A 16,504-nucleotide genomic window follows, 5' to 3' on the forward strand; every position below is an offset into this window, starting at 1 on the left:
GGGAGTGAAAAGGGAAGCCTTGAGCAGGGGGCAAAGGGAGAGCCCCATATTCGCCCTCCTGGCCCCCTGAGGGTCCTATCGCCACTCAGCCACCCTCCCGCAGCACCCGGTCTCTGCCTTGAGGTCTTCCACCTCTCGTCCCTAGCCCGCGGTCTCGCCATCGCGGAACAATCCCCACCTCAGGGCCTTCTTTGTTGCAGCTGCCGGACCTCACCTCCGCGCTCACTTCCGTGAGTGCACTGGGTGGGTATCAACGCAGCTCCTCAGGGAACCCTGGGCCCAGAGCCCCCGGCCCCCAGTTCCGCCTAAGGCCCCGCCCACTCTCGGTCCGCCCCCTTGGCCTCGCCCCCATCTACGCCCCGCCCCCAGGTCCCAGAGGAGTCTCCGCCCTGAGCGCGTCCAAACTGCCGCGAACTGGTATCAAACCTCCTGCTCTGGGACGCGCGAGGCCCCCGTCTCCGAGTTGTGGTTCCGATTCCGAGTCCGAATCCCTGAGGACTGGAACGCCCGGGTGGGTGGGCGGCGGAAAGAATTCACCTTGAAAACCTCGGGAGGCTGGGCACGAGCGGGGTTCGTAGCAGAAAGGGGAGCGCGCGAAGGGTCTGAGGGGGAGCGCCAGGGTCCCTTCCGCAGTGACGCGGCCGGTCGCGGCCCGCCCTCCGCTGGGGCTTTGCGCGCCCCGCCCTGGGGGGCGGCCTCCGTGGACTGGAGGGGCTTCCAGCGTCTGAGGGTCAATCGGGGCGGACCTCAGCCTGGAGAGCCGCCTCCTGAGGGAATCGGGTGTCGGGAACACGCCCGCGCGGCTCGGCCCGGCCTCCCACGGCGGGCTCGGTCCCGGTCCGGGCGCCTTAGACGGGGGCGTGGGAACAGTGTCCGTTTTTCCAGGGGGAAGAAATGGGTGATCCCCCGCCCCCACATGAGGACGGTCAGTGTGGAACTTCCCGGTAGTCATGTACAGGGTCCCACACAAATAACACCCTTCTTTTATTATAAAATTAATGGTAAAATCATAAGCACGTGATCTGTCCTATAAAAATCACACAAGCCCACATTTTAGGTGAAACGTTCAAATTGAAACTATAAATCGTGCCACCCAGATTATTACCCAACCAACCAGGCTCCAGCAGGCGCTAGTTCGGGGGACCCTGTATCTGAGTAAGCAAGGGGCCTGTTCTAGAAGGTTCTGTGTACACTGGCCCCCCCTTTGCCTTGGTTACGTAGCCCTTCAGAGGTACCGGTGGTGGAACCGCGCCTGCGTCTTAGTCTGTTCCCTGTTAGCTGGGCCCCAGCCCCTCACTTTGTAGTAAGTGAGAAGGAGATGGAACAGATCAAGAAAACGAATTAGCTGGACCACATTTTACCCTCACGCATATGGCCATGGCTTGTAGATTCCTGAGATTGTGAAACGACTGGGGCAGTGTTCAGTCATGGACTGTTTGATACTGTTCATTGCTCTTAATATTATTATAGTAGTGGGTGACTTCCCTAATACATTTTTTAAGATTTTACTTCTTTTCTTTTTAGAGAGAGGGGAAGGGAGGGAGAAACACCAATTGGTGGTTGCCTCTGGTAAGTCCCCAACTGGGGACCTGGCCCACAACCCAGCCATGCGCCCTGACTGGGAATGGAACTGGTGACCCTTGGGTTCGTAGGCCGGTGCTCAATCCACTGAGCCACACCAGGCTGGACACTAGTTTTAAATCTTAAACAAAACCATGCAACTAGTAAAAACAAAATACATCGAATGTTCTATGAAGCAAAAAGATATAAGCTGTAAGAGGCATTTCATAATGAGCAAGCAGAAAGGCATTCATATTTATGAGAAAAATAAAATATTTATTGAGGGCAGACAGGAAGAGCGACAAAGTTCTTCGAGTGTTGTTGACATGATCACATAAAGTTAAATAGCAATATGCACTTCTAAATAACATTCCAAGGTCATAAAAAAGGTAGTATCAGGCTATCATAATTTGCTGTGCTATAGGAGGTCAAAAGATATTTAAAAATGACTGGTTTTGGGGAGAGAGAAGAAACTCAGTCCCACAGCCCTACATATATTCACTCGCAAAAGAAATAACACCACCTGCTCAGCAGAAAGAAGTTAGGCCAGCCACGCCATTCCTAACTACTGCATTTGCCATGTATAATATGCACTGTTGCCCAAATTTTTGAGGGGAAAATAAGGTATGCATTACACATGGGAATTCTTGTGGGGATGTGGGTGCGCATTATACAAAGTGAAATATGATAAATGTTTTTCTGATTGTCCTTCTCGTCCTTGGACACTTTGAAATGAAACCAAAGGCAAAGGATTTTGTACCGTATAACCTATGACTACTTAAATAATATTTCTTATTTTTCCAGAATTGTTTCTTTTTCTGCCGCTCACCTTTCAAAATGAAGGAGGATCAAGTTGTGCTGGAGGAATCAGGATTCCAAGATGAAGAGGTATGACAAGAATAATGAAAGATACATTGTAGACATTTAATCAGCCACAAAAGTGAAATCCCTTCTCTGTTAGCTACTAGTTTTAGAAACTGCTTAGAAATATGGTTCCAGAGAGGCAATATTCCAAATATCTAACAACTTGCTGAGCAAGGGGTGCTAACATTAGCTGCTTAGGAACTGGCATGAAATAAAAGTTCACCAAATTTATATTCTCATTTTATTCATACCATGGTTAAATATTAACATCTCATGCTAGGCCACAGCTGCTCCTGAATGGCTGGCCCATTTTTATTTGCTTCCACTGATGTCACTCATTGTCAGTGCTACTGTCACTATTACTGTCACAGGCCAATGCAGTCGGGTGTCCAGGGCTTCTTTTTGATCCTGGTTGATTGCAGTCAGCCACCGCTCTCTGGGTGAGGCCCTCACAACTAGGTAAACTGAAGGCACACGCCAGCTCAACTCACTATTCCAATGGCCTGGGCAGGGCTCTCGGGTGCTTTTGCACTATTTATAATTTCATTCAGTGACTTACTTCTAAAGATCTTATTATACTTCCTAAAAAGCCCCAACATTTTCCATTCAGTGAGTCCTAAAATTATGTTATGAAGATGGCATGAAATTATTTAAGTAACAGCTCGTATGGCCATATTGGTCCCTCTGCATGCTGGTACCAAACGCAGAGGGAGGAGTGCAGGGCCTGGTAGGGAAGAGGTCTGAGAAAACGTGAAAAACAGGTTACATGTTGTTCCCCTCCTTTGGGTCAAGCTCTTAAAATTTGGGGAGGCCACAACAAAAGTACTGGACTTCCTAGCCCTTTTGGCATTAGCTCTACTAAATATGTATTTAAAGAAAGTTTGTTTGTTTTTTTTAATCCTCACTCAAGGATATGTTTTTATTGATTTTAGGAATAGGGCAAGGGGGAAGAGAAACATTGATTGGTTGCCTCCTGTATGCACCCTGACTGGCGATAGGACCCAAACCTAGGTTATTTGCCCTGACCGGGGATTGAACCCACCACCTTTTGGTGTACAGGAGGATGCTCCAAACAACTGGGCAACCCAGCCAGGGCTAAGTGTGTACCAATGTGTTTGTGGAAGCATTATTGATCCTACTATTGATCTGTCTGGAGGAGTCAAATTTGAGGAATTTGGAGAGACCATAATTTTGAATTAAATCTTTAAAAGATGCAAAACAGTGGATATGAAGAATCAAAATTCCATTTTTTCCTGTTCCATCTCCTTTAGGAATCTTTGTTTCAAGACATTGACCTGTTACAAAAACATGGAATTGTAAGTATTTTTTTAATGCTGTGTGAAATTGTCCGATTCAGGGTTTCTCAGCCTTGACCCTTTGAACATTTTGGACTGGGCCATTCTTTGTTGTGGGGAGCTGTCCTGTGCATTGTAGGCTGTTTAGCAGCATTGCTGGCTCCTAACCACTCACTACTTGCCGGTAAGTAGCACACCTCTGCTTGTGGCAACTAAGATCTACCCAGATACTGGGAAGTGTCTCCAGACATGAAACTGCCCCATTTTGAGAACCACTGGTTTGACTGGAGGCATTCAGAGCCATCCACATCTACTTTATTCATCAGCATAAAGTCAGTTCTGTGGCAGGTGATTAGAGCAAATGATACTTTCAGAAATCCAAACTTCGAATGGCAAACTAATTTCAATGGCAGTAATTGATGTTAAAACTCTGACATTATCTTTTGAAGCCTCACATTTGATCTCTTTCAGTTGGATTTAGAAAATAGAAGTAAGAGAAAATTCTGGTCCTTTGGTGATGTAGTTATTTGCATTATGCAAGGGTAGAGGGAAAAAAGTCTTTAAAAAATTCAAAGAACATAATGGTAACGAAGTTCTATAGAAAGAAGGAGCTGAACTGAGGGGGTGAATGTGTGATAGATAAACTTGCTAGCTTTTCTACAACAGACCTTCTTTTTGAATTGTTACATTGCCACAGTCTCACTCACATTCTTGGGAAATCAGAGCACAGCCAGAACATTTGGCAGGATGCTGGGCATGTTCTACTCAGATATTTCTAGAACATTTGGCTACATGGTGGGTGGGTCCCACCTGGTTGCTTGTCTAAAATTGGCATCATGGTGGAAGGAGATGGACACAAAAGCGCATGACATAGTATGGGAGTTTTTCAGGCTGGCATTTTATCAATCTGTTCCGTTCCTTTATTTACAGAATGTGGCTGACATTAAGAAACTGAAGTCAGTAGGAATCTGTACCATCAAAGGGATACAAATGACAACAAGAAGAGCCCTCTGCAATGTCAAAGGGCTCTCGGAAGCAAAAGTGGACAAGATTAAAGAGGCAGCCAACAAACTTATTGTAAGCAAAATCCATTCTTTGTTGTTTTAGCTTAGAAGGGCTCCATGAGCCTCTTTCTCATTAAGAACGTTAGAAAGGATTGTGGGAGCTCGGAGTTCCCGTGGGTCACAGCATGTTGTTCTCTCCTCGGAGATGAAATGCAGCAACAGTTAATTTCTGAAAGGTTGAGGCAAGGGTTCAGAGACCTGGAGCACTATGGAGGCAACTATTTTTACCAAAACTTTTCTTTTTGCCTCCTTTTACATTTCTTTTTCTTCCTTTTTCTTTGCTGTTCGTTCTCCTTTTTATTTTTGTTGTTTCCTCCTCCTTATTTTATTTTTTTGTCTCCTCAAATGTAGCTATGGCTTTTGCAAAGCACTCAGTACCAAAGGAGTTACTCTCTCCTGGTATAGACCAGTTGATAAGAGAGCATTGGGTTAGAAAAAGACCATCTGTGGCTGGGTCTGTATGCGTGGGGGGAGATAGATATGAGCAAGAATATGCTCAGTGTGGCAGCTGAGCTAAAACTGAGCCACGCCCATACCCTGTAGCTGGGCGCACAGACCATGAGAGGTCCATGCAGCTGACAGGCTCCAAGCAAGAACATATGTATGCTTTTTAAAAAAATTTTTAAATTTATTTATCCTTAGAGGGGAAGGGAAGGAGAGAGGGAAAGAAACATCAATGTATGGTTGCATCCTGTGTGTCCCCTGCTGGGAACTGGCCTGCAACCCAGGAATGTGCCCTGACTGGGAATCAAACCTCAATACTCTGGTTTGCAGGCCCGCGCTCAATCCACTGAGCTACACCAGTCAGGGCAAGAACATAGGCATGCTTTGATTCAAGCTTTTCTGTAGAGCTTTTGGGGCCACTGAACCTCAGTAGGGTGACTCAACAGCTTGTGTTCTTAACTATGACCTTGTGCTGCCTTCAAAGACAAATGAACTGTAGCTTATATCAAATAATGATTCTGATAACCAAATATATAGTTTTTGGCAACATTTGAATCTAAAACCATCATCTTATACCCTTTTTTAACTTTCCTTTTGTCTTTCTGTAGGAACCAGGATTCTTGACCGCTTTTGAGTATAGTGAGAAGAGGAAGATGGTTTTCCACATCACCACTGGGAGCCAGGAATTTGAGTATGGACCTCATGTTGTACTTTGTAGTCACTAAGCATAGTCTTTGAAATATTATATTTCTTTTTCTCTGTAGTTTTTCTTCAAAAGGCAACTGAAGCAACTAAATTCTAAACTACTTGTAGAAACAGGATTAAATTTCTTACAAGAAATTCAGACCCAGAATATAGTTTCTGAATCATCCTGTATTATTCCACCAACAATTTTTTTAATTAGTTTAACATAATTTTTTTCTTCTATTTTTCATGTTTCTCAGTATACATATCTTTACCCTCACCCAAGGGCATTTGTTTTTCATTGCTTTTAGAGAGAGAAGAAGGGAAAGAGAGAGAGAGAGACAAACATCGATGCAAGAAAGAAACATTGATTGGTTGCCTTCCTCTATGTGCCCCAGCCAGGGATCAAACCCACAACCTGGGTGTGTGCCCTGACTGGGAATCAAACCTGCGACCTTTTGGTCTACAGAAAAACGCTCCAACTGAATGAGCCACCCCGGCCAGGGCATGGTATATTTTTAAAAAATTGGATATTCAGTTGATTTTTAGAAACATGGTTCCAGCACAATATGAAAAACTCAGGAAATAATAAGACCATTTATTCAAACTCCAGTTCTAAAGAGCAGAACTGAGACATAAGGCCTATCTAGCTCATTTCCTGTTGGTAACCAGAAGCAAGAAACGCAAGGCTCACCTTGTTCGGATGATCCACCAGCCCGTACACAGTACAACCTATGATCTAAACAGGTGGAATACCTTTTGTTCCGCCAAGAATCCCTGTTCACATTGGATAGAAAGATAGAAAAAGAAGTGATATTAACACTTCTCCTTTCTTGAAATCTCTATTTCTGTTCCTGTTACTAATGCTTGCTTTCTATTTCCAGCAAGTTGCTAGGAGGCGGAATTGAAAGCATGGCAATCACAGAAGCTTTTGGAGGTAGGCAGAACCTCAATATTTTATTATTGGGAAAAAATTATGTATATACACACACATATATTTGTAATTAAATAAACAACCAATAGTAAATTGTATCTAATTTGGAACTCAGGATGACATATCAATGATCATAATACAGGATTATTTTAGGCTACAGTTAAAATATATTCTAACACTAATAGATGGATTGGGTCTTACTGGATTTTTTCACTGTTTTATCTCTGACTCCTATAGAACAGAACTTTTTTTGCATTCTTTAAACAGGTAGTTGAATAGTGAAACAGATCTTATTTCAAAGAAAGGCATGTTGCATGAACGCAGAAAGTAAATTTTCTCTTCCCTGCTTATATTCTCTAATTTTCTTCAAAACAATTCATGCATAACTATACTACATTGCTGTGCCTGACACTTCCAGTATTGGCCATCCTTGGGAAACTAAATCTGTAGTTTTGTTGCTGTTTCTGTTGACTTAGAGAAATAAATCTGGTTTTTATTATTTCTGTTTTCATTATCTCAGTCTTAGTGGCTTATCATCTTGTATATTCATTGATATTTGTGAGATTATTTCTTGATTTTAACCTGTGGGAGTTCCGTGGGCCAAAACTGGTTGGTGAGCAAGTTTCCCTTCAGAGACAATTTGCTTTTTTGGTGCCAAGTATGTGCTACCAGCCTGAGACAACTTCAGCTCTCCCGTGAGGGTTTCAGTCCAGTGGGAGAATCCCAGGCTCTCTTTTCTGTAGTAGGATCTTGAACTCTCATTGCTATGACTATTCTTAAGGAAAACTTAGTTTAACTTAAATTTTATCTAAAGGACAACTCTGTGGGAAAAAAAAATACCTTTAAAAGTTATTGTTAGCCCTGGTTGGTGTGGTTCAGTGGATTGAGCACCAGCCTGCAGATTGAAAGAATGCTAGTTGGATTCCTGGTCTGGGCTGCAGGCTGGTCCCCAGTAGGGGGCGTGCAAGAGGCAACAGATCAATGTTTCTCTCCTCTTCCTCCTTTCCCTTGTCTCAAAAATAAATAAATAAAATATTTTAAAGTTATTTTTACTACTAGTATTCATATATACAGAATCCATTTATGATGTGCTGGTACTTTATGTGTAAGATTTGACAGTCAGAAAAGCAAATTATATTCTGGGGCCATATTTTATTTTTTATGAAAATATCTCAAAATTAACTGTGGGTTTTTTTTGTTTTTGTTTTCTGTATTTCACAGAATTTCGCACTGGAAAAACCCAGCTCTCTCACACCCTCTGTGGTAAGGATGTGTAACAACAACAATAATAACAATCATAGCTGTCATTCACTAATTTAATTTGTGCCTTGTACTTTATAGGAGGGGGACCCCAAAACACTGAAATTATCTGCTGGAGAGCAGGCCCCTTGTAATACAGGCTTCCCCTGCTACATGAGTGTTCTAGGAACCCACCTATATTAGTGTACCAGCTGGCCTTGTGAGAGGCTGCATTCAGCTTCAGTGAAAATTTTTTTTTTTTTTGAAGACCCTTTCAACGTACTTGCCCATTTCAGGATGGGTGATTACAAGCCCACCTGCCCACACTGCGCTGAGTGTTCAGCAGTGTTTGATCTAAAACGGCAGGACCCCCATGCCCCACCCGCCCTATTCGCCCAGTCTAGCTGTGAGCGACCTTTTTTTGTTTCCCCGGATGAAAAAAGTCCTTAAAGGGAAACGTTTTGCCAGTGTGGAAGAGGTGGAACAAAAAATGGCAGAAACACTAAAAAGCATCAAAGTTGATGAGTTCAAAAACTGTTTTGAGCAGTAGGAAAAAGGTCTCCATAGGTGTATTGCATCAAATGTAGAGTACTTTTAAAGGCGACTGAAGTTTAAACATAAAAGAATAAATACACAGTATTTACAAATAAATTCTGATTTTTGGGGGGTCCCCTCTTGTATAATCATCTCATGTAATCTGAACAAATTTACAAGGGAATTAAATCTCAAAGCGGTTAGGTAAACTGCCCACAGGCACACAGACCCCAGAGCTAGTCTTTGAATGTGCGATGCTGGTGGCGATGTGCTGCACTCTGAACACCTGGAAGGAAATGGGGACGAGATAAGTGCGCTGTGTGAGTGTGGTGGGGGAGACAGGCTTTCACTCTCTCGGCTTTCCCTTTCCCTCTTTTCTATGTCGTATCTTCAAGAATGTCACAGTCTTACTGAGACCTATGATCCCTTACCTTCCATGGAATAAGGTGGGCCCTGAAAAACAAGTAAAAACAAATTTTTCTAAAACAAAGTAAGGAAAAAAACCTCCTTTTGCACAAAGAAGTTACTGTGCATTTCTTTGACTTAGGTAGAGGGAGCATGGCAGAATGGTTAAAAAAGGGATTCTGGGATCAAAAATACCTGGTTCCAGTCTTTGCTGTACCACTAACAGCATTGTGACTTGGGCAAATTGCTTCACCTTTCTCATTGTCCCTGTCAGTAAAATAGGAATAATGATAGTGCAAATGTAGAGTTGTTTTGAAAAATAAAGAGCATAATGCACGTACCTAATATAAAATAATTCCTTAGTATGAACTATTACCACATGTAAAGAAAATGTGTTTTAAAATTGGACATGAATTTTGTTGATTAGGTTCCTGTTAAAGGTGATATCCTAAGAATCCTGAAACACCAATCCAAAAGAACCTATGCACCCCAATGTTCATAGCAGCACAATTTACAATAGCCAAGTGCTGGAAGCAACCTAGGTGCCCATCACTAAATGAATGGATCAAAAATCTATGGTACCTTTACACAATCAAATTCTATGCAGCAGAAGGAAAGAAGGAGCTCCTATCCTTTGCGTCAGCATGGATGGAACTGGAAAGCATTATGCTAAGCAAAATAAACCAGGCAGTGAAAGACAAATACCAATAAACTTTCTTTACAAAAACAGATATTGGGTTAGATTTGGCCCATGAGCCATAATTTGTCAACCCTTGGTTTAGAATATAGTTCTTATACCCCACTATTACAAGGTTCCGAGTGAGATTTATAACACAGTTGTACCCCTTACCAGTGGGGGATGCCTTCCAAGGTGTCCAGTGAATCCCTGGAACAGCAGATAATACCAGACCCTATGTGTACTGTTTTTTCCTGCATGTGCATATGTATGATAAAGATTAATTTATAAATTGGTCACAGTAAGAGGTTAATAGTAAATAATAATATAATGAAGTAATTCTGACTATATACTGTAATAAAGTTGTGTGAATATAAAAAAATTAGAAACAAATTAATCAAAAGTGAGTTATATAGCATAAATTATATTTGCAATTATTTCTCATAAGAAAAAAGTAAATTCTATCTGTATTCTTTAGGAGAACTAGCTTTCGTGACTTGTGAGAGATACTGACATTCTTTGTTGAATTACTACTCTGCTGACAGAATACTTATAATTTTGTTATTGGTTGGTAATATAAAAATGTAACATACTCTTTGCTAGCTTGACTAAATAACTGCAACCAGCATAAATCCCATGTTAATTTATACATTTATATAATTGTATACATTTATTCAATGTTAATATTAATGAACTTTCCATTGCTTCCTAGTGACAGCTCAACTTCCAGGAGCAGGTGGCTACTCAGGAGGAAAGATTATCTTCATTGATACAGAAAACACTTTGTAACCTTTTAAAAATATATTTTATTGCTTATACTATTACAGTTGTTCCATTTTCCCCCTTTATTCCCTTCTGCCCTGCACACCCCTTCCCACCTGCATTCCCCCCCTTTAGTTCATGTCTGTGGGTCTTACATATAAGTTCTTTGTCTTCTACATTTCCTATACTATTCTTAACCTCCCCCCTGTCTGTTTTCTACCTACCATTTATACTTCTTATTCTCTGTACCTTTGCCCCCTCTCTCCCCTTCCCACTCCCCCACTGATAACTCTCCATGTGATCTCCATTTCTGTGGTTCTGTTCCTGTTTTAGTTGTTCGCTTAGTTTGTTTTTGTTTTTAGATTTGGTTGTTAAAAACTGAGTTTGTTGTCATTTTACTGTTCATATTTTTTATCTTTTTCTTAGATAAGTCCCTTTCACATTTCATATAATAAGGGCTAGGCGATGATGAACTCCTTTAACTTGACTCTACCTGGGAAGCACTTTATCTGCCCTCCCTTTCTAAGTGATAACTTTGCTGGAGAAAGTAATCTTGGATGTAGGCCCTTGCCTTTCAGGACTTTGAATACTTCTTTCCAGCCCTTTCTTGCCTGCAGGGTTTCTTTTAAGAAATCAGCTGATAATCTTATGGGAACTCTTTTGTAGGTAACTCTCTCCTTTTCTCTTGCTGCTTTTAAGATTCTCTCCTTATCTTTGACCTTGGATAATGTAATTATGATGTGTCTTGGTGTGTTCCTCTTTGGGTCCAACTTCTTTGAGACTGAGCTTCCTGGACTTCCTGGAAGTCTGTCTCCTTTGCCAGATTGGGGAAGTTCTTCATTATTTTTTCAAATATGTTTTCAATTTCTTGGTCTTCCTCTTCTCCTTCTGGCACTCCTGTGATTCAGATGTTGGAACATTTCAAGTTGTCCCAGAGGTTCATAAGCCTCTCCTCATTTTTTTTGAATTCTTGTTTCCTCATTCTTTTCTGGTTGAATGTTTCTTTCTTCTGGTCCAAACCATTGATCTGAGTCCTGGTTTCCTTCCTGTGACTGTTGGTTCCCTGTAGATTTTTCTTTATTTCACATATTACAACCTTCATTAGTGCCTGGGTCTTTTTTATGCTGTTGAAGTACCCAGTGGAGTTCCTGTAGCATCCTGATAACCAGTGTTTTTAACTCTGCATCTGATTGGTTGGTTATCTCTTTGTCACTTGTATTTTTTCTGGAGCTTTGATCTGTTCTTTCATTTGTGTCTCGGCACACCTGTTACGTAGTAAGGGGCAGAGCCTTAGGTGTTCACCAGGGCAGCGAAACCCACATCACCGTGTTGTGACGCTGTATGTGAGGAAGGGTCCAAGTGCTGCTTGCTCCACTTTCTGCCGGCTTTCAGTCACTTCCCCTGCTACCCACAATCAAATTGGACCCTTCTGGTGCTGATTCCCGAGTGGGTGGATTTGTGTCCATTCTAGGACCCTGTGGTTCTCTCCAGTGAACTCTCCTGTGAGGCTGGGAGTTTCTCCCACTGCCTCAACCCCCACAGGCATTTTCAGTCAGAGGCTTTGAGGCTTTATTTCCCCGCACTGGGGCCCTGGCTTGCACATCTGTCTTGCTCCCCAGTCATTTCTTCCCGTTTATCTGCACGCAAATATGGGACCATCTAGTCTGCAAGCCACTGCTTCGCCCACCCTGGTCCTCCAGCCACCGCCTTGCCGAGAGTCCTCTTCACCCCGTAACCTGTCTCCACCCATCCTACCGGTCTGGATGAATGTTTCTTCTATAACTCCTTGGTTGTCGGGCTTCCATACAGTTCAATTTTCTGTTGGTTCTGGTTGTTTTTTGTTTTCAAATTTGTTATTGTCCTTCTTATGGTTGTGTGAGGAGGCACAGTGTGTCTCTACCTATGCCTCCATCTTGGCTGAAGTCCCCTGTAACCTTTTTATTTAAACAAGTTGTGAACATAGCGGTGCGATATAGTAATATCACTATAAAAGAGTTTGTTTGAAATATATTATTTTTATAGTCATCCTGTAAACTAGCAGTAATGAGGAAAACCAAGTTTCAAATCACTTCTTATTTTAAAAGGTTTCATTTCCCTGAATGGATTTGGTATGAAATTGACAAAAGTACATGAGAGGAAATTACATTTTATTTATTTTTTATCATCTCCTCCAAAGATTTTACTTAAAATTGTACAGGAAATTCTGACTCACTCAAAGTTATGGTCCAAAATCAGGGGAGGGATGACAAGAACGAAAGCACAGAAGGGAAAAGGGCCGAGCCTGTTTGGGTACCAGAGAGACCTGCAGTTTAGTGGAAGGGGAAAGGTATTCCAGAATGTAAGGTTGGTAAGATGATTTGATTCTTAGACAAGAAGGCTTTAAAACTGAATGATGAGTGTTAATTATATATTTTTGCAATGTTCTAGGCAAGTAATGAGAACCTGATGTAGGTTGGAAGCTGTAGGAATAAAGAAGGACAAGGAAATGAGGGAGAAAAATGGACAGAACTGGATGACTGCATTTGGTAGACAAAGATGAAGGGTTTGAGAAACCACACCAGATTTTGTCTGGAGACTGGGAGAACAGTGATACCAATGAAAGAATCAAGAAGACCATGTTTCAGAGAAAAGGTAGTATTTCATCTTAATGTGTTGAATCTGAGGTACAGGAAGACATCCATTTGGCGGTTAGAAATGTTGGACTCAGCTTGAGAAAGGTATGGGGCCCAGAGAATTGGATGGAATAGCCAAGGGGAAGAGAACTTCTGGAGAAAGAAGAGAGGAGAACTGAAAACACCACTTTGTGTTTATTTAGAAGGAAGTGTTTATTTAGAAGGAAGACTGAAAAAAGGGACCTGCAGATAGAGGAAGTTGGAGGTAATCTGGATATGAAAGATGAGCAAAAAGGAGGGTTTCAAGAAGAAAAGTTAGTCAGCAATGTTCCACAAAAAGAGACAGACAGACAGACTAAAAGAACAAACCGAGAAAGATCATGGAGGTTTGAAATCCGGAGTCCAAGAGAACGTTTGCAGTAGAGCACGATGATGGAAACTTTTTGCAGATAAACAGTAAGGCGTTGAGGCAGTGTTTTATTCAGCAATGACTAGAAGAAGCAATACAGTAATTGAAGGAGGTATAAGGGTCAGAGTAATTTCTTACTAACAATAGAGAAGATATGCCCAAGGTCATATGGTCATTCACAATGAAGGCCAGCCTAGCTCTCCAAGCTCATTACTCACTGTTGTCACAATTAGAGGCAAGAAGATCAGTCTGTTCTAGGTCAGGTATATTGCCTCTAAAACATGCTTTGCTACTGAAATTTGAAAACATTGTATATCACCAATGAATTAGACTTCACTATAAAGTTTCTCGTTTTCTTTATTCATTATGGTTTCTTGCATCTCAAATTGTCTCCTTTCCTGTATTTCTTTTTTCCTGGAATACCTACCTACTCAAGTCATTTTTTCAGAAAATTAATCCAAGTGGTAAACTTTGAGCCCTGGCATTTCTGAAAATGCTTCATTTTGCTCTCACTTTTGAATGTTCATTTGGCCAGCTGTAGACAAATTTGCATGGTGTATTTCTATCCCATTGGGTGTTTGCTCCCTCTATACCCACCTTACAGTCAGTCTTTTGAATCACACAAATCCTCTAAGCCTCTCACTCCAAGGCCTGCCTTTTCTCATCTTTCTTAATTACCCAACTAAGAAAACCTTGTTCTCCTTGATCTGTTACAGAATTTACTATCCAAAATACTCTAATACTTCAGTAGAAGAGAGACAGCCAGAGAACTGTTCGCAAAATACTTTATTTGGAAATACTGGGCATAAGACTCTGAAGAAAACTTCTAACTCAGTGAAGGAGGGTGGAATGTTATATCGGGCTGTAGCAAGAGGAGCTCAGCTGGAGTCCAGCCACTTCCAGAAGTAGCTGTTCAAGGATGCTTCTTGTAGAGGGAGGAATTGTTCTTACAGAATAGAAACCACTGTTTGGGCAATTTGGTCCTTATCAAGAATGGTAGAAACAGGAGCCAAGTCCTACGCAAGAGGGAGTAAGGAGGAACAGGACATGAGAGGGTCTCAGCAGAATGTTCTCATTCCTTCAGTCTCTCACATGTATTCTGTTCTCTTGATATTTTTCTTTTTCTGTGTTTATATTTTGCCTACTTAATCACGTTTTATGCTTATTTTTTGGTGTGGATTATCTTATGACTCCTTATATTCCCCATAATGTCTTGCACTGGTAATTGATTCCATATGGTATTCAGTTAATAAATATTTATAGATGGATTTGAACTTCCCTTCAGCATAAGTACAATTTTGGTCACATAGTAACCAAGTTTTGTGAAAACAGACCTGGTAAGAAATGTTTACTGCCTCTTCTAATTCCCTGACCTCTCTGACACACCCACCAAAACCATCTACTGGGTGTACTCAGTAGCAGAGGAAGATTTTAGTGGCTGTCACTGAGGCTCTGAAGAAAAGAACCTGTGTAGTGCATTAGGATCTATAGGAAATACTAAAGACAATTCAATATTTACTAAACTAGTTGCAAGTGCCACAAATAAGATTATACATGGCCCTTGTTTTATGATGACTTACAGTGCAATAGGTATTATATGAACGCAAAGGGAAGTGAGACCACAGACATGCCCTTTATTTTTCCTCACTTCACTTCATACCGTGGGACATATCATTGGGATCACCAAAGGCCTAAAAATGTTTTTCTCCTTTATAGTTTAGATAGATATAAGTGATTATTAGCATCTTCCACAATCCTTTTGCAGGTATTCTGAATTTGCCTCCCTATGAATTTATTAATTTCAGGAAGCTAACACAACCCCTTTAGGAGAAGGTTGGTAATTCCCTTCTGACCTTTGAAGTTACTTTTCTGACCCTTTCGTTCATAAATCTATCTCACTGGCAAAACGTGATTAATGGTATATTAAACTATTCCATATTGAACAAATAAGGAGTATGAGGAGAGTGAATTCACTTTGAAGTGACTTGAATTATAAATTCAAGTGATATTATCTTCCTAGAATAGATCTATTTTTATAGAACTGAGAACAAAAGAGATTCACAAGTCTCAGTATCTCGTTTCTCTCTTTGCTGTATAATCCTGAGTCATTTGCCTAATCTCTGTCAGTGTTCTCATCTGTAAAATGTATTACAGGCCAGAAGAACTGGCTTCCATGGTTCAAGATTAGATAATTTAATATTTAAATGCATTACTGCCTCACCATGTCTTTAACCATTATAACTACCTAAGGTATCCATTGAGGCACTTGCAAAAAATAAAATCTGGTACAGATTTGAAGTGATTATTAGTATCCTTCGGAATACCTTTGCAGGTACATTGTTTTGCCTCTCTGTTAATTGCCTTGTGATATTATTTTTCATAGTTGTTGTCTAAACTTTTTTGGAATTGGTTGGTTCCTTAATTTTGGCACCCTCCAGCCGTCCAGATCGTCTCCGGGACATTGCGGATCGCTTCAATGTGGACCACGATGCAGTGCTGGACAATGTCCTCTATGCACGTGCATATACCAGTAAGAGCCCCCAGGCAGCTGGATGCTTGGCAGCACTGATTCACTCCACGAGTGATACAACATTCCCACACTGTTCTTTTCTCTCTGTTTCACTTTTCTCCAAATTAATTCAGTCAGTCCACAAATTTTATCATCTGGTAAGTCCTTAGATATTAAAATACTCTCAAATTATTTTATTCTTTATCTTCGAAATGGAGAATAACATGAATAATGTTGCATTTGGCATGTATGCTAAGGTAGAATATGAAATCATTTAATAAAGTTACAAATAATGAAGAAAATCCTTCAAAGACTTTTTTTTGCCCTACTCCCAAGGACGCAGCTGATCTCAGCCTCTGCTTCTGCCAGCTTTTATGTTTTCTCACTGCATTTCCCACCAGGTGAACATCAGATGGAGCTACTTGACTATGTAGCAGCGAAGTTCCATGAAGAAGCTGGCATCTTCAAGCTGTTGGTACAAGCTTTTAAATATTGCTCACTCACAGAGCTATT

At 41.2% G+C, this 16,504-nt stretch overlaps 1 protein-coding gene across 4 annotated transcripts in view; it reads left to right on the top strand.

Annotated features, from left to right (window-relative positions):
• The first annotated feature begins 395 nt into the window (after window positions 1-395).
• Window positions 396-16,504, top strand: part of DMC1 (DNA meiotic recombinase 1) — a 32,137-nt gene continuing 16,028 nt past the window's right edge. The window contains exons 1-10 of one of the 4 annotated variants that reach the window (XM_037160764.2): window positions 396-570; window positions 2,365-2,448; window positions 3,696-3,740; window positions 4,650-4,796; window positions 5,836-5,918; window positions 6,796-6,848; window positions 8,067-8,108; window positions 10,412-10,484; window positions 15,921-16,012; window positions 16,393-16,466. In XM_037160764.2, the coding sequence (XP_037016659.1) occupies window positions 2,398-2,448; window positions 3,696-3,740; window positions 4,650-4,796; window positions 5,836-5,918; window positions 6,796-6,848; window positions 8,067-8,108; window positions 10,412-10,484; window positions 15,921-16,012; window positions 16,393-16,466 (660 nt within the window). In that variant the 5' untranslated portion in view covers window positions 396-570; window positions 2,365-2,397. Of the gene's footprint in view, window positions 571-2,364; window positions 2,449-3,380; window positions 3,524-3,695; window positions 3,741-4,649; window positions 4,797-5,835; window positions 5,919-6,795; window positions 6,849-8,066; window positions 8,109-10,411; window positions 10,485-15,920; window positions 16,013-16,392; window positions 16,467-16,504 lie in introns of those variants that run through there. The other 3 variants (XM_037160765.2, XM_053662158.1, XM_053662159.1) reach the window with 3 other exon arrangements.

This window comes from Artibeus jamaicensis, unplaced genomic scaffold (genome assembly GCF_021234435.1).
Source record: "Artibeus jamaicensis isolate MK-2021 breed Jamaican fruit bat unplaced genomic scaffold, CSHL_Jam_final contig_233, whole genome shotgun sequence".
In the NCBI taxonomy this organism is placed as follows: domain Eukaryota; kingdom Metazoa; phylum Chordata; class Mammalia; order Chiroptera; family Phyllostomidae; genus Artibeus; species Artibeus jamaicensis.